The sequence below is a fragment of the Schistocerca piceifrons genome, chromosome 1 (assembly GCF_021461385.2).
Source record: "Schistocerca piceifrons isolate TAMUIC-IGC-003096 chromosome 1, iqSchPice1.1, whole genome shotgun sequence".
Taxonomy (NCBI): Eukaryota; Metazoa; Arthropoda; class Insecta; order Orthoptera; family Acrididae; genus Schistocerca; species Schistocerca piceifrons.
Window position 1 is genome coordinate 187,264,680 of NC_060138.1, and position 24,018 is coordinate 187,288,697.

General features: G+C 40.3%; 1 protein-coding gene across 1 annotated transcript in view; it reads left to right on the forward strand.

The window, feature by feature from the left end:
• Nucleotides 1-24,018, forward strand: part of LOC124803216 — a 200,073-nt gene that overhangs the window by 114,262 nt on the left and 61,793 nt on the right. Inside the window, exons 9-10 of the mRNA XM_047264399.1 lie at nucleotides 8,671-8,806; nucleotides 9,002-9,196. Of these exons, the coding sequence (XP_047120355.1) occupies nucleotides 8,671-8,806; nucleotides 9,002-9,196 (331 nt within the window). The remainder of the gene's footprint in view (nucleotides 1-8,670; nucleotides 8,807-9,001; nucleotides 9,197-24,018) is intronic.

The following is a 24,018-nucleotide window of genomic DNA, read 5'->3' on the forward strand; positions in this document are numbered from 1 at the left end:
AGTAACTAAAAATGTGTTTGTAAGTATAAACACTATTCACATTCATGTTTATGATCCTGCTTTCTCATCCAGTCAGTGCAGTATAATGAAATGCAAAGTTTTGCAGAAGATGGGGCTTTGCATAGGATTACAAACTGCAGTGGCAGTGTTTTGGTTAGACAAGGGATGGGTCATGTCTCCAGGTAGTGCAGAAAAAATATATTCGAAGATGGGTCGACAGTGTAGGAGAGCCAACAGAAAGAAGCTGTTTGACACTTCTGGTGATACTAGCTCCAGATATATCGTGCAATGAAGTAAAAACTTTGAAACTCACTTCCTGAAACTTTAAGGTTTTATTTATTTATTTAATTATATAAGGCACTTTTCTCAGGATCTTATTTATAGTAGAAAGTTGAAATTTTCTGGAGTTGTTCCTTAAGGTCTTCTAATATATATGAGTTAAACGATTTCTGAAATTATTTTGTATTAAGGGATTTGTATTTTAAAATATCTGTTAAAATGTATGACTTTTTTAAGATTTAGGAAAAATAATATATCTCAAAAACTAAACTTCATTTTTTGAAAATGATTTATTTACTAGCAAAGCAGAACATATGTCCATGTTCTAAGAAAAAATCGAGAGTATACCCCAATAACTCATGAGAAAACGTTCATAACTTTTGGCTCAATTTAACCTTGTAAGAGTACCCTTAAACGAACCTAAGACAGACCATACTGCTGCTCTTCAAATCTTCACTATCTCCTTTAATAATCTTACTTAGGTAAGGTACCTAAACTGATGAGCAGTACTCAGGAATCGCTGGAATTAGAGTTTCTAAGCTACATCAATTGTGGATGAGCTATATTTTCTTAGAATTCTTCTCATGAATCTCAGTGTAGCATCTGCCTTCCCTGTAACCTAGTTTATGTTGTCATTCCACTTTAGGTTGCTCTGAATGCATACTCCTAGATATTTCACAGTTTCTGCTGTTTTCAGATGTTATTTGCCAAATGTGTAATTGAACAGTGAAGGATCTTTCTGTCATTTTATGCACAATACATACCATTTGTTTACGTCCAGTGTCAACTACCAGATGCTGCATCAAGCTCTGATTGTTTACAGGTCTTCTCATATTTTTCTTCAATTGTATGGTGTTGCTGTTGTTTCCCTGTATATGACACCATAATCTGAACAGCCTGACACAGCTGCTGATCACCAGATCATTTATATAAAGAGGGTCCTCTTCTTTTTGTAAATGTCCTAGATACTTAACCCATAAATTTATGTATGGAAATAAATACTTGTTGAGCTGTGTCTTTTCTATGATAGCTACCCGTCGTTTTTACACATTCTTCAGCCCTCCTTCTCCAAGAACCATGAAGGCATGCGAATACATCTAATTGCGCGTGGATGTGGTCACACGCATGATAACACATGTTCCTGTACTGTGAGCATGTTGTCAATGGACATAGTTTACACCAATGCCCTTAAGTGTTCCCATAGAGAGAAATTCAAGGGATTAACCCTTTGACTGCTGTGGATGGGTTAACTCGTTATACTCTTCTACTCTCCAGATGCTGGGATATGTTAAAACATGACCCCTGGGTTACCCTTTAAGCGGTATTGATGTGTTGAAGTGTCCCATTCTGCTGACTTCTCATTGATGCAGTTGAGTTACTTCCATATCTCGGCGAATAAAAAAGTTTCAAGTATTTAATATACGGCATATGTGCCTCTTTGCGTGATATCATTTGCAAAGAACCTCATTTCGATATCTTGTATCGTTTGTGGAAAATAATGAGTGCCATGACTCCATGATTCTTCTTGCTCAGGGATGGAAATGGGGCTTGTCACAAACTATCATCTGGTGGGTATAGAAACAAATAATTCAAAAACGAAATGAGGTATCACTCTGCTCTCAATTTTAAATAAAATTTCAATATCTTATCTGCATTTCACACACAGCAATGTATGAGCTGAAGTCAACCGTACACAAAGTTTACTTGATGCATTTTTACCGTTGTAAACTCTGTAATATTTTGTGCAATTTTTACTTAATTTGATGCAGCGCAGTAACTGTGACGAATAATGAAAATAAATTCAGTCCTATATTGAGCAAAGATGTCAGACTGTAAGATGTACAAAAATCAAATTTTCAGACCAGTTTTTTTTAAAAATCAGATGATTGGTATTTCATAGTGTCAAGAACACCGTGTCTTAGCATGGGTAGCAATATTTGACAAGCAGTACAGCAACAACAAAGCTGCACTCAGCACGGAGTGCAGAGAGCAGCTCTGTAGCAGCTAAAGAGTTAAGGACAGATAAATGGGGTGTCTGTCCTACTAGAACCCCTCAACAGATTAAATGATTGTGTTAAGTACTATTGTAAAAGGCAAAGAAACCGGGGGGGTCCCTTTGGTGTATTAACCTAATCTGTTTTGTTTTTCCAAAGGTAATTTTCTTCGTTAGAATGAGTAATTTGTTATGCATAAATATAACTTGTTCATTTCTCCAGTAAAGTGTACAGCCCTATGAGCCTGTCGCCCGCAGTTCCTGCAAACATATTGTTACTAAAGCAAACATGATTCCTCACTCCCACAATCTCTCAGTGATCAACACCTGCCCGTATGTGGTTGCTGTGGTTATTTATAATGCAACTCTGTGAATCCCACCACGTTTGTTAATAACATGCAAGCTGAGAATTATGGATCTTTAGTGCGCCGTCTGATAATTCATTAGCAGAGCTGTGATTTGGCATGATGGTCTTGTTACCTGATCACTTGCACATGCTTCAAATGCATAATTGACAACCCAAGCATGTGGCTTATTCCATCGGCAGTTCGAATTGTTTACACACTTGTTTCAGGGTCGTCTTCTATTTGTCGTAACACTTGCTCCTCCAAATCCAGTATGTGAACTGTGTGAGGTCTATTGTGATCGTATGTCCCTGTCACAAATGATTGCATGCTTGTAAGTTGCAGGAACCACCTAGTGAACATTTTTTTCATGCGAACTACGGTCTTGAAGGTGTCATTTGGCTTACATGACACATGCCTGTTGATTGACGCTGTTAGGTAAACAACAGCAGAATATCATTTTATCGATTCCCATGGATAATAGGAGTTCATTTCACTCCTTTCATTGTTCACACTCCACAGAATCAGTAACTTTTTATGATACCAGAAAAATGTCAGAACGATAAATACAGAATGGTTCACTAGGGAGACAGTTGTATGTGCAATGTCTGACAATAGCGTCACCGTCAGAGGATTAAGAACACAGGCAAACACAACTAATAAAAACCAAACATTGAATGTCAACGGGAAGATAATGTACACCACTGAGTACTAACTATTCCTGACATAAGTTAAATGACCCATATTTCATCAAGTATTTGTTTGTGGACTTTTTTTAATTAAGATTTTCCTAGTTTTAACCAGTACTGTCTTCTATAAGGCTATAGGACACTTTTGTAAGACCCAATATATATCGTTGAGGTATGTCCAAAGTTTCTCAGTTGAAACTGACAGTTTCGTTCCATTAAGAACATGGTGATTTGTATCTGCTAAGAAGTGTTGGATCCAGTCACAAAGCGCTCTGATATTCTGTTTACTAGGTGACAGTGCAGAACTGTGTCAGATGCATTGTGGGAATCGAGAAAGATGGCACCTAGACACCTTTTTTTTCTGTGTTCTTGATCCTACCTACGGATAGAGAAATCTGAGTTTTCCAGGATGCCTGTTTAAAGAATCCATGTTGACTCTTATAAGGCAGAGTTTCTGTCTCCAAAAAGTTATTATTGTGCAAGGAAAAAATGTGTTCTCTGTTCCATTTTCCTCCAACTCAGTGGGGACTCCACAGTTGAAAGTTTTCTATGCTGTTTTACTGTTAGGATTTTACTTTCATTCTTGTAACACAGTTTAATGCACTGTCTTCTATTTCAGAGGTATGAAATTAAAAAATTTGGTGCTACTCCTTTTATGCTTCAAGTATCTAATTTGGATTGTAGTTCTATGTGATTCACAGAATTTTGAATGCCTTAGACAAATCTAGAAAAGTCCCAGTGACTTTATTACCTTTATCCAGCCTGTTTAGCAGTTCATGGAAAAAGTTGCCTATTACGGAACTCATGGTGTGAGTTGTTTAATAGGTTGCATTGACAGAAGAGAGATTTCAGTTGGTCTAGAATACTCTTTCAGGGAGCTTGGCAAGAGTTGAACTCAATAAAATTGACCAGTAATTATTTATGTCAGTGGTTATCCCCTTTTTGTATACTGGTCACATCTCAGTAATTTTTAAAAGTTCGAGGAAGTTCCGCTTGCCAGTTGAACTGTTTATTAAATGTGTTATTTATTCATTTTTCCATTCCATAAGCAGTGTAGATGATATGTCATCCCAGTCATTAAATGTTTTTATTTTGAGTTTTGAGATTATTTTCATTACCTCATATTCTCTTACACTTCTAAGGAAACGATGAATTAGTCATTGCTGCTGAGTTTACTTGTAGCATTGGTTTAATTTCTTATTTGCATATCTTGCTAAAATGCATACAAAGACCTCACATACTGCCTTTGGATCGTTCACCAACTTCCCATTTTCTTCTTGTGCTATATTACTGCCAGTTGAATTCTCATTATAGTCATGTTACTGCTGTTTTACTAACATCACTAGAATCGCTTATCTACTCAGCGTAATAGTATGCATTTCGATTCTTTATGGATTACCTGTATATTTTTCTGGTGGTTTTGTACTTTTTTTAAGATTCTTCATGTATTTTGATATTCTTAGTTTTTTCGCTATTGGACAAGTCTGATTAAAACTATGCTTAAATATTTCATAGAAATGACCCCACTTTCCGTTAATGTCATCCGATTTGTGTATCGTCCTACAGTCTCTATGTCCAAGGTTCTCCTTAAATTTATTATGGTCAATTTTTCTTTTATAAGTAAGTAAATACATCACTATGCAGAACTGTTTTGTGGTCTGTATTAATGTTTATGGATTGAGCTTTGTGGTCTGAGATGCTGTGAGAGACAGTTTTCAATAGTTCTTACCACTAATTCTTTTCTATTTAAATGTGTAACAATATGGACAATGCAGCATTGTGAGTCAAGTGTTATTCTTGTTGATAAATGTACATGGGCATGGTTGTAGCAATGTAACAAATGAAAATACCTAAGATAATTTACAATATAGCTTGAAGAGCTATGTTCACATCTCCTATTATTATGACCAGTGTTGATAGTTTGTCCAGAAGTTCTTCTAAACAGCAGAAGAATTCATCTACATCACCATTTATTGATCATGGAACATTTTTTGGTGGCACAGCATAGATGCCATAGGAGGGGAGTGTAATTGCAGTTGTCAAAAATATTGTCTGTATTGAGGTTGTTAAAAATATTGTCTTTATTGAGCTTGCAATTGATTGTGACAGTGAAGTTGTCTGACCACTAATAACAGGTCTAGGTGAAACCAAGTTAATTGTTGGATTTTTTGACAGCCACATGATCCTGATGTGACAATTCTAGAGTTATTCAAACAAACTCTATGGTCAGTAGCGCGTAAATATACAGATCACGCAGTACTAGTTGGAGACGACATTAACCTATTGATTATAGACTTGGACGCCTATGGATTCATTATAGGTCTTGCAGACGGACAGTCTGGCGAAATACTTTTGAGCACGTTTTCTGAGAACTGTTTTGAGCAGCTAGTTCAGCAGCCCATACGCAATGGAAATTTCATAGAACTTGTAGCTACAGTCAGGCTGGACCTCATTGATGGCATCAGTATAGAGGTGGGTATTAGTGATTGTAGCAACTATTGTTACAGAAATTAATAAATCAGTCAAGAAGGCTGGGAGAGTGTTTCTGTCAGAAAGAGCAATTAGCAGTTGTTAACACCTCACGTATACAATAATTTGCAATCATTTAGTTCCAGTATATGATGGGCATAGAGAATCATGAGCGAAGTGTAAATAAATATGCTCTCTCCACGTATGTGCTTAGTAAGTGGATTAAGGATGGAAGAGTTTCACCATCGTTTAGCTGCAAAATTTGGAAAATGCTGAGGGAAGTTGTTGAACTCTTCGTTTAAAATAGAAACCACAAATGACAACATGCAGAGTTAGTTAGCAGAGATTCATGCATCCATGAAAAGACCTATGTGCGAAGCATCCAACTGCCACCATCATACCGTAACGAAAGATTTGGCCAAGAACCTGAGAAAATTCTGGTCCTATGTAAAATTGCTAAGCAGATCTAAGGCTTCCATCCAGTCACTTGTTGACTAGTCAGGTTGCCAGTTGAAAATATCAAACCAAAAGCCAAACTTTTGAATTCTGCATGTAAGAAATCATTCACGCTGGAGACTCATACAAACGTACCATCCTTTGACATCGCACAGAGCCCTATATCGATGACATAATAATAAGCATTCTTGGGGAATATCGGTTTATTGCAGAGTTCTAGAACATTTTCTGAGTTTGAGTATAATAAATTTCCTAGAGATCGAAAATCTTATGTCCACGAATCAGCACAGTTTTAGAAAGCATTGCGTATACGAAATTCTGCTTGCCCTTTTCTCACATGATTCACTGGGAACTATGTACGGAGGGCAAGAGGTGGATTCCATATTTCTAGATTTCTTGAAAGCATTTGACACAGCATTGCACTGCATTTGTTATTGAAAGAAGTAAAAGAACATAGTATGTTGTCCTCAGCATGAGTGTTCATAAGGAGTCAGGAGTTCCTCAGGGATGAGCGATTGGGGCACCATTATGCTCTACATAAATGGTCTGGTGGACAGGGTGGGCAACAATATACGGTTGTTTGCTGATGATACTGTGGTGTACAGGAAGGATGTGGAAGATGAATGACTGTATTATGGTACAGATGACTTAGACAAAATTTCTGGTTGGTGTGATGAATAGCAGCTCGCTCCAAATGTAGAAAAATGTGAGTTGATGCAGATTAACAGAAAAACAAACCTATAAGATTCAGATGCAGCACTAGTAGTTCCCTGATTAAGACACTCATGTCATTTAAATATCAGGGCGTAACATTGCATAGCGATTTGAAATGGAACGAGCATTTGAGGAATGTGGTTGGATTTAAAGGAGACCAGCATCTGCTGGTGCATCCTGTTATTGAGTCCTACCTGAGTGTTGTGGATCTGCAACATGTCAGATGAAAAAAAAAGACATTGGATAAATTCGGAGGCGGGCTGCTAGATTTGTTACTGGCAGGTTTGAACAACGCGCAAGTGCTATGGAGATGCTTCAGAAACTCGAACCAGAATCCCGAGAGGAAAGTTGATATTCTTTTTGAGAAACATTATTGAGAAAATAAGCTGATTGCAGAATGAACCTGCTGCTACCAACATAAATTTTGCATAAGGACCACAAAGATAAGATGCATGAAGTTGGGGCTTATAAGGAGGCATACAGACAATTGTTTTCCCTAACTATATCTGCGAGTGAACAGGAAAGGAAATACCTAGTAGTGGTATACGGCACACACACACACACACACACACACACACACACACACCATATGGTGGCTTGTGGAGTATGTGTGTAGATCTAGATCTACAGAGGCCAACAATTATTAGGCTGTGTTTTTTTACTGATGCTAATTCGAAGGCCATCTTCACACTGCATTTAGCAACCGAACCAACATTTTCACACTGAATGTTACTTGTAACGTAGGTGCCCACACCATCACTTTTATGTATCTTCCTGCAGTATGTACTAAAGATTTTCAAATTATGTAACTTACTGATTTACACCTACTAACTGCTCAGGATGTTCACTTTCACAGAGAAGACTTTAACATGAAGATTTACACTTACAGTGCTGTACACATCTTTCCTTGCATACTGATTTTCTTTTTTTTACTGTGTATTTTAGTTTCTCACTTTCTTCACTAGCTGTTACTTTCCCTTGCTGGTCACATCGTGTGACACAGCTGCTGCTTTTACCCCTCAAAAACTCTTGGAAGGGGGGGGGGGGGGCGGGGGGAGAAAAGGGGGCTGACTAATCAGATCTATGCGAACTTTCTGGGAAGCTTCAAAATGTTGAATTTGGTGAAGTTTGCTTAAAGTTAAATGTTGTTTCTAAATTTAACACACTTTTGTGATCAGTTTCTCAGTATAGCTTTTTGAAATGAGTGTATGAATGAGAAGAAAGAGAGACAGCTGATTGGCATTAGAAGTCATACCCCCCTACTATCACTCTCCCTCCCCTCACCCCAACACACACACACACACACACACACACACACACACACACACACACACAGAGAGAGAGAGAGAGAGAGAGAGAGAGAGAGAGAGAGAGAGAGAGAGAGATTGCTTCTCTCATCATGTGCATTTGCTCTCAGTCTGTTGCTGGCAGCCAGAGACAGTGATCACATGCATATGAGCTGCGTTTGTGTGTTTTTTGTCTATTTCAGAAGAAGGCCTTCTGGCCGAAAGCGTACGTGTTTATTAGTCCATTGTTGTGCCTACCTGCGACTCAACTTCTCCGCTACAATATAATATTGTCATTATTCCATGCTGGATTTTCTATTATTTGTTGCAGTGGAAAGTAGACTATGGCTTATATGAAAAAATTATTAGTTATGTAATGATACTCTAGTTTTCTTTTGTGTTTGTTTCATTTACAGACAGTTTTGTTACTTAATTTTCAGCCTGGATGAGGAAGACGGATCACAATCAGATATGTCAGGTGGTGGCACTCCAGCTCATGATGCTGATGCAGTCAATGAGATTCGAAGGATGCACTTAATTTTGGTTGGGCACTCAGGTGCCATCCTAGAGCTTGTGGTGAGAACACGTGCATGCATTTATACTGTCTTCTTCTTGTTATTATTATTGTTAATAATATTAGTAGTATAGTTATTATTTTTCTGTTTGATGGTTCGTCTAAGCAGCAGCAGGTAATGGGACAAAATGTTTAAGATTTATTAAATGCCTTTGTCTATTGCACTGTAAGATTTTTACAAGACAAGTCTTTTGCAGACCGTTGGTCGGCAAGCAGTTGCAGCCTCTGAGGATGGTTTTGTGTACTGCTACTCTTTGAAGACAGGACGATTGAAAAGAGTGGTCTCCTGTGGAAGTCAGCCCGTTACGTGCCTCTGTGTTGTAGAGACAGAAGAAGGTCAGCTTATCTTTGCAGGCAGCCTAGATGGGCACATGCGATGCTTTACCTTCAAGGTTTGTCCGCTCTGAAAATGTATTTCACTTAAACAATTTTGTATCTGTTTTCATGGACAGAAAAAAAAATTGAAGTGCAACAAGAATGAATCTTTCCAGGTAAGATGGTGTTATGTTCCATTGTACCGTTTGCCTGTCCATAAATACCATTGTGATGCTAAATAGTGATATGAAATGAAAGTTCAGACTATCAAATTTTAATAGATAAGACCTCTGCAAGGTGAAAAAATGTGTAACAACAGTACAGATAAAGTCCCAAGATGTGTTAGTAGTCTGAAACATAAACCCTGGACTTCCCTCCCCAGAAGCCAAGTTGAAAGGAAAGCATGCAGAGCACTTGAGGGGATGGGCGTATGCTGTGTATTAATTTCAGAAGGAGTCTCTTGTCTCAAATTATTGTGAGTTAACCACTTCATTCCCTTCCTGTCTCCCCTGCAACTTACAACAACTGTTATTGAAATATATTGATAAGTTGTGTATCTTTTTTCCCAGTGTATGGAAATCAATTGGAACAGAAGCTTTGACCACCAATCCATTTTTCTAAATTGCAGTGGTTTTATCTGCCACAAATTTAATAAAGGCAATCACAGTTTATTTGATTTATAGTTAAAAGTTACAGATAAACATGGGGAAGTTAAGAGCAGTGACTGTGTGCTTAGTACCTAACCCACGTCCCCATTTTTATTTAAATCAGGTTGATCATTATTAGTTTATATTTTTTGTAGTCAGTAATATAGGAATTGTGTATTACAGTATGGCAATTCAAACAGACAGGCATTTCAAGAATAATAGTTTCAGTTTGCATTTGCACTTATCATTACTGTTACAGTAACATTTTCGCTATCCTTAGTGTCAGTCTGGATCGTTCCTCTTGAAAACCACAAAAATTCAGCTGTATCATTATGTATGACAGTTACTGTTTCAAATTATTTTCATGCAATTGGTAGCTCCAACCTATTAAGCAGCTTTCAATTAGATGATGACTTCTTTAGTAACTCTGAAACACAGTTCTTCATCCAGATTACCAATTAATATCCTTTCTGTCATCATTTTCCCCTTGTTATGCACTGCCTTGTCTTAATCTTCTATTTTAATGTAGAAAGTTCTGGTTGAGAATTATGAATTATTTAGAAATAAAAGAGACGATTCACTGAAAGGCAACAGTGTTGCATCGTCGATGGGTACTATGCTATGCTAGCTTTCAGAATGAACTTCCTTTTTTAAGCTTGTAGGAAAAAGATGCACACAAAAATGCATACATTCATTCACATGCACTTGCCTATCTCCCTACATTGTGCTCGGTTGACTGCCAGTTCTTTCCGGATTCTTGGTGAGTGTACTTGGGTGAGGTGGAGGTACGGGTGGAGGAGGAGGAGGAGGAGGAGGAGGAGGAGGAGGAGGGGGGGGGGATGGGGGGATGAGGGATGGAGAAAGGCAGGAGGCAGGAAGTAGGTTGGGAGGAAATGTCTAGCGGCTCGTGGGAGAATGGGAAGTCATCTGTGGGCTAGCTAGGGGTGCAGGTAGAGGGGCAGGAAGACCCAGATGCAAGACTTGCCCAATCCATCCACCCAGCACCACCTACTCCAGTCCTGTCACAGGCTTATCCTATCCCATCAGAGGCCGGACCACCTGTAAAAGCAGCCTTTGTGCATGTTTTTCCTATGAGCTTGATAAAGGAAGTTCATTCTGAAAGCTATAATAGCTCTGTACCTTTTGTTTGTGTACCTATCAACGACACAGCACTTCTGCCTTTCTGTGAGTCATCTCCTTTATTCCTAAATAATTCATAATCTTCTATATTATGTTGTCCATTGTACCATGTAGTGCTGTTCCGTCTTAGCTCTGACTGACTCAATTTTTTGACTGCCTTCAACTAACTCAAATGACTCACTGACTAACAAAGACTGTATGTCTGCTTTAATGAAAATGCACAACTGTCTGCTAGGTTACCAAAGAATTTAACCTTGGTAGATATTGTCTGTTATAAAGCATGTGAGAAATTAAATTGTGAGAAAGAAGAAAAGAAAAAAAAAATGTTTCAAGAAAACATTGTCAGCAAAAATTTCTAATATAGCTAATCTTACCAGATTTAAACTTCCCATTGTGATGGAGGGTTCAAATGGTTCAAATGGCTCTGAGCACTATGGGACTCAACATCTTAGGTCATAAGTCCCCTAGAACTTAGAACTACTTAAACCTAACTAACCTAAGGACATCACACACACCCATGCCCGAGGCAGGATTTGAACCTGCGACCGTAGCAGTCCTGCAGTTCCGGACTGCAGCACCAGAACCGCACGGCCACCGCAGCTGCCATTGTGATGGAAGGCAGGAGGGTGGTCAAGTTATAAATTGAAATTATGGACTAATTAGCCTCTGACTACAGGAATAGTCTTAAATTTCTTTATTATATAGTCGATTTTGGAGCTACCAGCCCCCTCCTTAGATACACATTGTATATATACACCTGATTGGTGATAGATATGGTTTCCCCTGGATCACAATTTTCTGTCATCACCAACCTGCAATAGATGCAAAAATCTGGTACCAAGCACCACATGGGAAATGACACCTCAGTGGCTGGCAGCAGTATATTTTGTTATTTTATTTTTATTTATTTTCTATATATCTGGCATTAATGAATTAACTGATGAGCGGAAACATTGCGACCACCTGCTTAATAGCTTGTTGATACATCTTTGATACACAATGCAGCAGAAACTCTGCATGGCATGGTTTTAACAGGTTGTTGTTAGGCTTCCAGAGGTATATAGTACCAGATGTCTACGTATAGGTCATGCAATGCCTGTAAATTACAGACCAGTGAATTGTGAGCACACCTAGTGGTGTCCCAGATGTGTTCCATTGGGTTCAGATCAGCTTTCTACATCTAAATCTACCTCTACACCTACACACATACTCCACAAGCCACTGTGTGGTGCATGGTGGATCCTATCTTGTTCCACTCACAAACTGAGAAAGGAAAAAACAGCTGTCTATTTGCCGTCATATGTGTCCTCATCTTCTGATCTTAACTTTGTGGTCTGTATGCAGTAGAATCATTCTGAAGTCAACCTCAAATGCCGGTTCTCTATAAATTTTCTCAGTAGTGCTCTGTGAAAAGAACATTGCCTTCCCTCTAGTGATTCCCATTTAAGTACCCACAGCATCTGCTTAATGCTCGCACATTGATAGAACCTACTGGTAACAAATGTAACAGCCCATCTCTGAATTGCTTCAGTGTCTTCCATTAATCTGTCGTGGTATGGATCCCAAACACTCAAACAGTACTCAACAGTGGCTTGCACTAGTGCCCTATGTGTGATCTCCTTTACAAATGAACGATGCTTTCCTAAAACCCTCACAATAAACTGATATCGACCATTTGTCTTCCGCACTACAATCCTTACAGGCTCATTCTGTTTACTATTGCTTTGCAAAGCTATGCCTTGATATTTGATCGACATGATTCTGTCAGCCATCACACTACTAATGCTGTACTTGAACTGTACATGTTAGTTTTCCCTACTCACCTACATTAACTTACATTTTTCTACATTTAGAGGTAGCTGCCATTCATCACACCAACTAGAAAATTTGTTTAAGCCATCTTGTATCCTCATACAGTCACTCAATGATACACTTTCCCATACATCACAACATTATCAGCAAACAGCTACAGACTGCTGATGACCCTGTCTGCCAGATCATTTATGTATATAGAAAGCAAATATATTACAAGGAAAAGATAGTCATATCACATAACAAAATAAAGACGATATGGGATATAGCAAAGGAGGAGACTGGTAGAACCAGACATGAAGAGGGACAAATAGCGTTAAGAGTAAATGATACATTGGTGACAGATGTGTATAGTGTTGCAGAACTTTTCAACAAACATTTTATAACTGTTACTGAAAAGATGAGGTTGTCAGGTTCTGTAGATGCTACTACGGAATACCTCAGACCAGACATTTCAAGTAACTTCCATAATATGAATTTGACCCTCACTACCCCAGCAGAAATAATGTCCATTATAAAATCTTTAAAATCAAAAACATCTAGTGGGTATGATGAAATAACAACAAAGTTAATTAAAGAATGTGATTCTGAGTTAAGTAACATATTAAGCTATCTGTGTAACCAATTGTTTATCAGTGGAATATTTCCTGAATGGTTGAAATATGCTGAAGTTAAGCCACTGTTTAAGGCGGGAGATAAAGAAATAGCATCAAATTTCCGTCCAATTTCACTGTTGCCAGCATTCTCAAAAATTTTAGAAAAAGTAATGTACAGTCGGCTATATAACCACATTATGTCAAATAACATACTGTCAAAGTCGCAGTTAGGATTTCTAAAGGGTTCTGATATTGAGAAGACACTCTACACTTACAGTGAAAATGTGCTTAATTCGTTAGACAAAAAACTGCAGGCAACTGGTATATTTTGTGATCTGTCAAAGGCATTTGACTGTAAGTAAATTAGAATATTATGATGTAACAGGAAATGCTGCAAAATGGTTCAGATCATATCTCTGGCAGGAAACAAAGGGTGCTATTAGGAAAGAGACATATATTAAGCTATCAGCATCATCCAATTGTAAACTAATTACATACGGGGTCCCACAAGGTTGCATTTTAGGGTCCTTACTTTTCCTTGTGTATATCAATGACTTTTCATCAGTAACATTATCAGATGCCAAGTTCATTTTATTTGCCGATGATACAAACATTGCAATAAATAACAAATCAAGTGCAGTCTTAGAAAGATTGGCTAATAAAATATTTGTGGACATTAATCACTGGTTCCTAGCCAATTCTTTGTCGCTAAACTTTGAAAAAACACACTACGTGCAGTTCAGAACTTGTAAGGGGTGTCCCACGCGTATATGCCTAACACACGATGACAAGCAGATAGAAGAAGTGGACAGTGTTAAATTCTTGGAATTACAGCTTGACAGTAAATTCAACTGGGAGGAGCACACCGCAGAACTGCTGAAGCGTCTTAACAAATCTCTATTTGCAATGCGAAATGTGTCAGATATAGAGGATATAAAAATAAAAAAGCTGGCATACTATGCTTACTTTCATTCCATAATATCATATGGGATTATTTTTTGGTGTAGTTCATCAAGCCAAGCTAAAGTTTTCCAGGCACAAAAACATGCAGTAAGAGTTATATATGGTGTCAACTCAAGAACATCCTGCAGAAGCATATTTAGGGAACTAGGGATACTAACTACTGCTTCCCAATATATTTATTCCTTAATGAAATTTTAAAAATATATCACTTTTTCAAACCAACAGCTCTAGCTTATTTGTTTCAGTTGTAAATATTTGTCATGTGTTATTGTTTTTCTGACATGTTCCACATCCTGGAGGACCTCCTCACTATGGATCAATTGGAATGAAAGTAAATCTAATCTAATCTAATCTAATCTAAAATAACAGCTGTCATATAACACTTCCCTGGGGCACTCCTGATGGTACCCCTGTCTCTGATGAATACTTGCCATCGAGGACAACATACTGGGTTCTGTTACTTAAGAAGTCTTTGAGCCACTCACGTATCTGGGAAGCTATTTTGAATACTTGTACCTTTGTTAACAGTCTGTCATGTGAAACTGTGTCAGATGCTGGATGGAAATTTGAGAATATTGAATCCGCCTGTTGGTGGACACCAAATCAAATTGCTTCTTAAGTTCACTCTTTAAACCATTGTAGCATGATTCTAGCTCTGTGACGCAGACAGTTCCTGCTATAAGATGCCATCGCTGTTGTGGAAGACATCCAACACCAAGAGAGGCAGGTAGTCCACAAAAATTTCACAGTCATCAGCTGTCATGGTGGCTTTGGTTACTACCTCATGTTTTGTGGAAGTGCAAGTGAATGTCCCCTGTAGCATAACACTGTCCCGACTGGCTGGCATCTGTGGAGCTATACACATTTCTAGCAGCCATTTATCTGGATGATGGTGTGACTAGAAATGACCATTGATCTTGTGTAACAAGAAATGTGATTCACTTGACCAGGCGACATAGTTCCAGTGGTCCAATCTAGAAGAGCCTCTGCCCATTGCAATTGCAATTGATGATACTGTTGTGTCATCAGAGGAATATATAGAAGTTGTGTGCTGTGTAGCCCCATGTTTCGTGTACAGAACAGGGTGTTCCTCAACATTTGGGCCTGCACAATCATTGTTATTTTGTCATCAGATCTTCCATAGATTGCTGCCTATCGTGCTTTACAGTGATGAAACGTGGATTCCAGCACCTTGTCTCCTACTTGTGGTTTCCCCTTCCTAAGACCATTTTCTGTAGATGCAAGTGAACAGTCAAGCAACTAAACCATTTTTGTGATGCTCTTTCCTAGACACCGGGGCTTAAAAATATTCCCTTTGTCGAAGTCGCATATGTCAGTGGATTTTCTCACTTGTGGCTTATATCATCGCAAAAATGATTCCCTTCTTGTTTCTTTTTCACTCACGTGTGTCCCTTACTGTGTCACATACCCACAACATCACCAGGTGACATTCAATTTTGTGGTGGACAGTGGTCATAAATTTTTGGCTTAACAGTGTATTTAGAATGTGTAGGTACAGACTTATCTTTTATGAGAAAGATGTCTGCCATTATTGTTTGTAAGTAGATAGTTGTATTAGAATAATCTGACTGGTTGTATTCAGCTTGTGACAGTTTCTTCATATGTACCAGTCTTCAAAAGATGGTGCTGAAATTGACAGATAACACAGTTGAGTTCAGAAGCAGTATTATCCTGAGGAAGATGCATTGGATCCAAACCATAAAAACAGACCTGTTTCAAATGACTGAGTGTTTTGCAGTTTTCTCAGTGTAGCTGTTTTGAAACATACATACATTCATTCATTATTTGACTTGATCTCGTTGTGTGCATGTTGTCCCCGATTTCTTAAATACATTCATTCATAACCTGGCTGCATTATTAAAGTATAACCTCGCTTTTACTTTCCTGGAATTAATGTTTTCCCAACTTTTACGACATTTTTTATCACTCCCATCAAATTTCCTATGTCCACAATGTTAACTCACACCCGATTTTATGTAAACATATCTGTTGGTTCAAATGGCTCTGAGCACTATGGGACTTAACTTCTGAGGTCATCAGTCCCCTAGAACTTAGAACTACTTAAATGTAACTAACCTAAGGACATCACAAACATCCATGCCCGAGGCAGGAATCGAACCTGCGACCGTAGCGGTCGCGCGGTTCCAGACTGTAGCGCCTAGAATCGCTCAGCCACTCCGGCCGGCAAACATATCTGTAATTTTCCCGTGATTTATGCTTTACAAAAATTGTTCATGGAGAAAAAAACTGACTGCAAATGACGCTGGCATGATGTTGGCCATCAAGAACTGTTAAATGGATTTCTTGTCACCAGGCTGCTCCAGTTAGCAGATTTGAACCAGTAAACATGTAAAAGTTGGAACAATTCGTGCCACATCTCCTGCCACTGCCAAGCTCTACTAGGAGTGGTGGCTGCTGGGAGTAACTAGGTTCGTTAAATAAAGATTTAATGACCAATCACAACCATTTCCAAACTGTCTCTGCTGCGCATATGCAGTTTCGTGATAGTTGTAATCATCGTGACACCTTTGTCAAACCATATTTAGCTTGTTTCGTCATTTGGCCACTCGTAGAGCTACTTGACACCATTACTCACTTAGTGTTGCTCAAATCTTTTTGGTTTAAGCACAGTGCCAATTACGTATTTTTCATGCTCAGCAAAACGAGTTTCGAGAATTTATGCTCATTTTCAAGAGCACTATTTACGAATGTATTTTACTCAAACAATATGAGTGATAGTTTGTAAGTGCAGGGTTTTCTACATACATGAGGAAGCCCAGTATCTAATAACCTCAAAAAGATGACTACAATGCAAATGACGCAGAACAACACATATGCAGACACCACACAAAATCCTTATTTACGTACATATTTGCGTTTGATAATGAGAAAAGATTCTCAAAACACATCGTGCTTAGCATGAAAAAATACGTAACTAGTGCGGTGTTCCATTATTTAAATAATGAATGATAGCTGCAGGCTTTCCAAAAACATCAATTATGACGTATGGCATAGATTCAAATGTTTCTGCTTCCTAGGCAGTTATCAGTTGCAGTTACATCAGCGGTTTCTATCAGATAATAAGCCTTTATTAGTGTTGTGACTTGCTGATCTTTGAAAGTGCCGCTGTGCAGTTACGCGCGCCCTCTACATGCGACACTGTCTGCCAGCCATGCAGCAGCAGCGCCACCTAAGCGGCCACCCAGCCAGCGGCCGCTTGACTTGGACTCAGTTATGATTTGACTGTTAAAGTGTACACACATGTCTTACTCTGTTTACTTGATCTGTGACTTTCATGTATTGCGTCTTCCTTGAAATATATTTGTTCAACTTGAAGTTATAACAATTGGCGACGAGGTAGTGATTTTTCTTTTCCATCATTGACCCACATGTTTCCATGGCTACTTTAGAGCAACTATTGCAAGGTCTCATAGAACAGCAAACGCTTCTCACAAATGCGATTCGTGATTTCATCGCGGCATCAAATGCGGGGCATCTCTCGTCGTTGTCTCTACCTACTTTTCCTCCTTACGACAAGACGGCGGAAGACTGGTCTGATTACAAAAAACGTCTTCAACAGCACTTCTTGGCCTTTCATGTTGTGGACGAACAAACGTGTAAGTCTCTGTTCCTTTCATGTATCACCTCAAACGTATCAGTCGTTGTCGCAGTTGGCTCCTTTGAAAGATCCTGCGTCTTTGTCCTTTGCTGAAATGTGCTCACTTCTGTCCGTCTATTTTCAAAAGCAAATGCATGTGGTAGCTTCTCGTGTTGCCTTTTATCTTTGTCAAAAACAACCGAATCAATCCTATCGCACTTGGGCTGCTGAACTTCATGGCCTCAGTAAAAAGTGTCAATTTGTTACTGAAGTTCACAAAGAATCCTACGCCGGTTCCATGGTACGGGATGCTATTATCCGATCGGCGCCCGACAAAGAAGTTAGGCAATGTGCCCTTCAGTTGGCAAATCCAACTCTAGATGAAGTCTTATCCACTGCTCAGTCTTTTGAAATTTCTCGCACCGCTGGAGCGCAAATAGAGGCATGGGGCGATGTCAGGGAAATACAACCGCTGTGCGATGTTGACGAAGCGTGTGGTGTGTCCCCGCCAGCCGACGTGGCCGCAGTACGCTCCCAAGCGCAGCCTCGGCCTAACCGTAAACAAACCTCTAAGAAACTGCAGCAAAGCCCACGGCAACTTCCTTCATGTCCGCGGTGTTTTACGAAATATTGACGAGAAGATTGTCCACAATGTTGGGCCGTGTGTCACAAATACAAAAAAAAGGTCATCTGTCGTCCGTTTGCAAATCCGACCGCTTGCATGATGTTCATGAACATGACACTGATTCTGATTCTGTGTTGTCTATCAATTGTACTACTTCCCTTTCAGGGAAGTTATTCCTCACTGTCCAAATACTTGGTCGAGATGTTCGCATGCAGGTGGATACTGGTTCTGCTGCCACTATCATCAATTCTCAGACGTATCTTCAGTTGGGTTCTCCAATCCTGTCACTGTCACTAGGCAATTACGGACTTACAATAAACAGAAGATTTCTCTCTTGGGACAATTTGATGCTGAGGTATCTTACAAGTCTGTCGTTTGCACTGTTTCCATATTTGTGGTCAACCATAGTAATGCGGAGAATCTTTTTGGTTTCGATGCCTTTCGCGTTTTTGGGTTCTCCATAGATGACTGTCAATATCGTCTCTGATGCTATTCCTTATGCTCAATTAGATTCCTTGTCGACGACATTTTCGTCCCTTTTTTCTCCTGGGTTAGGCCGTGCAAACAGCTTTGAAGCTCATATCACTCTGAAACCCACCGCTTGACCTAAGTTTTTTCGGGGTCGGCCCATTCCTGTCGCCCTTCGTGATCAGGTCAAATGGGAGCTGGATCGTCTCACTGCTTCAGAGATCTTGCTTCCTGTCACTTCCAGTGAGTTGTCCTCTCCTATCATTGTCGTTGCTAAGCCAAATGGTGATATTTGTCTCTGTGGCGATTTCAAAGCCACTGTAAATGCTCAATGCCTTATCAACACTTACCCTATGCCTCGACCTGAAGAATTGTTCACTAAAGTTGCTGGAGGCCAGTATTTTTCTAAACTTGACCTGTCAGAACTTATCATCAACTTCCTCTCGACGCTGCTTCCCGGCAGTTTCTGGTCCTTAACACGTCTTTTGGCCTCTGTCAATACCAACTATTGCCATTCGGGGTTGCCAGCGCCCCTGCTCTCTTTCAGCGATTCTTGGAACAGTTATTGCTCACTGTCCCTGGGTGTATCAATTACCAGGACGACATTGTTGTCACTGGCTCCACCACTGATGAACATCTTCAAAATCTCCGCACACTTTTTCATGTCTTACAGACTGCCGGTCTTAAGTGTAATCTTCAGAAATCAAAATTTTTTCAGGCATCTATCGTGTACTTGGGGTTTCAACTCTCTCGGGATGGTATTCGTCCGCTTCAGCAAACTGTCGCTGCGATCGATGCCCTTGCTCGCCCTACATCTGTTAAGGAACTGCAGACCTTTTTGGGGAAAATAGTATACTATCACAAGTTTTTACCGTCTGCTGCTTCGGTGGCTCAGCCATTGCATCGCCTGTTGCATAAAAACGTGCTTTTTCACTGGTCCGCGTCATGCGATGCGGCTTTCCAGAAATTGAAGACTATGCTGAAACAGGACCCGTGCCTGGCTACTTATTGACCTGGCCAACATCTTGGTCTTGCCACGGATGCCTCTCAATACGGGGTCGGTGCAGTCCTTGCACACCGTTTTTCTGACGGTTCTGATCAACCCATTGCTTATGCCTCCAAAACGCTCACGGATGCCCAACAAAAGTATTCTCAAATTGAAAAAGAAGCTTTGGCCGTTATTTATGCTCTTCATAAGTTTGGTGTTTTTCTCTGTGGATCCAAATTTCATCTTGTTATGGATCACAAACCACTTGTTTCCTTGTTTCATCCATCAACGTCACTTTCCAACAAGGCAGCATACCGCCTCCAGCATTGGGCTCTTTACTTGTCTTGTTTCAATTATGAGATTAATTTCCGGCCGATGGCTCAACATGCGAATGCTGATGCACTGTCTTGCTTTCCCATGGGTCCTGATCTGGCATTCGATAGGGACGAACTTTTGTGTTTCCACCTGGATGTTGCCGAGCAGCGGGTTGTGGACGGGTTCCCCATCACCGGGGACCGGCTGGCGGCTGCTACGGGTTCTGACCCTACCATTTCCTGGGTTTTACGCTGTATTCAGAAGGGTTGGCCAGATCATCCGTCCGCTAAGACTTCTGATCCGTTGCGGAACTACTACCCTTTGCGTTACCGCCTCATGGCTAGGGATGGTGTTACCCTCCTTTCCACCGAAAATGCTTCGCCGCATGTTGTGGTACCTTTGCATGCTTCGGTCTTGCACCTCCTTCACCAAGCGCATTGGGGTGTGTCTCGCACAAAATCTCTGGCGCGCTGTCATGTGTACTGGCCCGGCATCGACTCTGAAATTGCACACATGGTCACTGCCTACGGCCCTTGTGTGTCACAGGCCGCCGCCCCGAAGTCATCTTTGTCACTGTGACCTTCGCCCGAGAAGCCCTGGGAGCGTATTCATGCTGACTTCGCGGGACCTTTTTTAGGTACTTACTGACTTCTCATTATTGATGCCTCCTTTCATTGTCTGTTGCACGTCGCCTACCACCGCAGCAACCACCAACGCTTTAGCTTGCATTTTCTCTTTGGAAGGCCTTCCCTCGACTCTTGTTACTGATAATGGTCCACAATTTGCCTCTTCTGATTTTGCGGATTTTTGTGCCCGTCACGGTGTCATGCATGTTACGGCCCCTCCGTTCCATCCACAGTCAAACGGTGAGGCTGAACGACTGGTCCACACATTTAAGGCTCAGATGAGGAAACTCCTGACTTCTTCTGCTGATGATGTGCTTTTCCAATTTCTGGCTTCTTACCGTTTCACCCCCATGGGCGACCACAGCCCGGCTGAGCTCTTACGTGGCAGCCCCGCACGCTACTTCATCTTCTGCGGCCTTCCACCTCATGGCTATGGGTGCCTTCGCTTGGCCGTTTCACCACCGACGACCTTGTATAGGTACAGGGATATGGCAGGCGGCCAAAATGGAGTCCTGGCAGCATCTTACGACACCGTGGCCAACGCCTGTATGAAATACAGACGGACACGGGTGTTACAGTGCTTCATTCAGACCAGCTTCGGCCTCGTGTGCCGGCAATGCCTGTTCTGGATGCCACTACACCACCTTCGGATCTACCTGACACTCGGGATACTGAAATCTCTCATTACTCACAATGCAGTCCTCTCACCATCATATCGGTGCCAGCACGAGAACTTAACGCCACCAGGAGACGTGCCCATGCAGGAACCAGATGACCATTATCTGTCGGAGCAACTCTACTCGCCTCCTTCTACTACGGACGCAGACACATCACCCATGTCTCCTTTTATAACAACCAGACTTGCCGCAACGGGCAGATTGGTGCACGGGGCTCCAGCAGATTCGACCCCCACGTCTCCTGTCGGCTCGACCCGTTATCATCGGGGACACTTCTGTCCGTACGGGAATCCTCCTCCTCGAGACTTTATGGCCAGTCAACAACACCTATGGATGTTAGCAATCTACGGGCCACTTCCATCAAGACCTGTGCAAAAACTTCAAAGGGGGGAAAAGTGTTGTGACTCACCAATCTTTCAAAGTGCCGCCGCGCAGTTACGCGCGTCCTCTACATGCGGCGCTGTCTGCCAGCCATACAGCAGCAGCGCCACCTAAGCGGCCAGCTAGCCAGTGGCCGTTAGACTTGGACTCAGTTATGATTTGACTGTTAAAGTGTACAGACGTCTTACTCTGTTTATGTGATCTGTGACTTTCATGTATTGCGTCTTCCTTGAAATATATTTGTTCAACTTGAAGTTATAACAATTAGATAATAAACAAGTCTCTGACAAGTATTTTGATGCGTATTATATACGTATATCATACGTAAAGTGGGAAAATGCAAGTGGTTGTTCTATACTTTACCTTTACAGCTTAAAACATCATTTCCCACATTTTACATTTTCTTGCATTTAACACCATTTTTTTCAAGTCCCTTGAAAGTGTAAGAGAGGGATTTCACTGTAGTTAAAATGCAGGCTATTACAATTGAAGGGTTTACATTAATGGAAAAAGGTGACAGGAATGCCAATAATACTGTAATGATTTATGGTCAACATTTTCCATATAGTTTGCAATCGTGTGCTGCTACTTGTTGGGTTATGTGACGGGTCTCCACATAACCATCAAAGAACATTTGTTAGAGAGAATAATGAAATGTCAGTATTAGACTCAGTGAATCATAATCCCCACATTAGCACTCGACAATTAAGTTAGGAAGGGGGATTAGTCAGACTGCTATTTTCTGAATTTGAAATGTAGAAAATGTCATTTGTTTGACATTTCCCTCCATCAGGAGCTGTATGACAATGATTTCCAGAACTGAGTAACATTGGCCTGTGGTTGCTTCAGCAAATACAGAGACCCCAATTTTTTTGCTTGAGTATTGTTCTCTGGTGTGTTGACTTTCACAAAACTTGGTACAATTAATTGACTTAACATACATTACTGGAGTTTGGAAAACTCACATTGGTTACTACAAGTTGAACATTGGTGTTCATGGAAACGTGAATTTGTGGTGTAGAATAATTGCTGACTAACTCATTGGTCCCTTCTTTATCCAAGGCATCTCAAATGGTGATAAACATCAAACATTCTTGGAGCACGATGTGCCAATATTCCTTGGGTGTGCGGCAAAAAGTGTGGTTGCAGCATGATGGTTGTCCAGTGCATATTCTGTATAAGTACGGGAAATATTAGATGTGTGTACAGTTGTCAGTGGATCAGAAGCGGAGGTCGATTGTCTCGGACTGCAAGATAGCCAGATCTTCCTTCGCGTGACTTTTGTTTGTGGGGTTTCTTGACGAAGAAAGGGCCAACAATGTGCAATAACATGATTCAGCGTATCACCAATGCATGTCAGTAGATTACATCAGGAACACTTCTCAGTTATGTCGAATCATACCCTGTTGGAGAGAGTTATAAGAACACACCTCAAACAAGTACACCATTGGTGAGAGGTGAGAGCACACACCTTTCACAATTTTTTCATAATTACTGCTATTCATTTTTTAACCCAGTGCATTCTTCTCAAAATAATAGCATTTTGTAACTCATTTGTGGTATTTGTTGATTACATTGCCATCTTATCGCATAATAACTTGTTACTTGTTACATACAAAAGCTATGTATTGTTTTTTTGTAGAATCCGAATCTACAATAAAAATGGGATGTTCTTATTTAAGATGTTGCACCCTGCCCTACCCAACCCCTTGGGGATGATGCAAGGAAGTCAACTTTGGTATCACAGGATAGCATTTTTTAAAATATAGAACAACTATTTTTTTCCTTTTTTAATCCAATGTGTAGCTTTTTTTCGATTTTTTATTTTCTCAACATAAGAAGCTTGCCCTGTATATCCAGTTTCCACTGCATTTTTATCAGTTAGAATTGTCTTTGTTAAAACAGTAGCGTTCTCCCTGAAAAGTATCAAGCTATGAAGTGAATCGTATCCAATGAAAAATTAAGTTTGAGAAAATTATAAATTTACTAGGAGACAGAATGACTGGTCATCCCTCACCTTCAGAATGTGAAATTTCAAATAC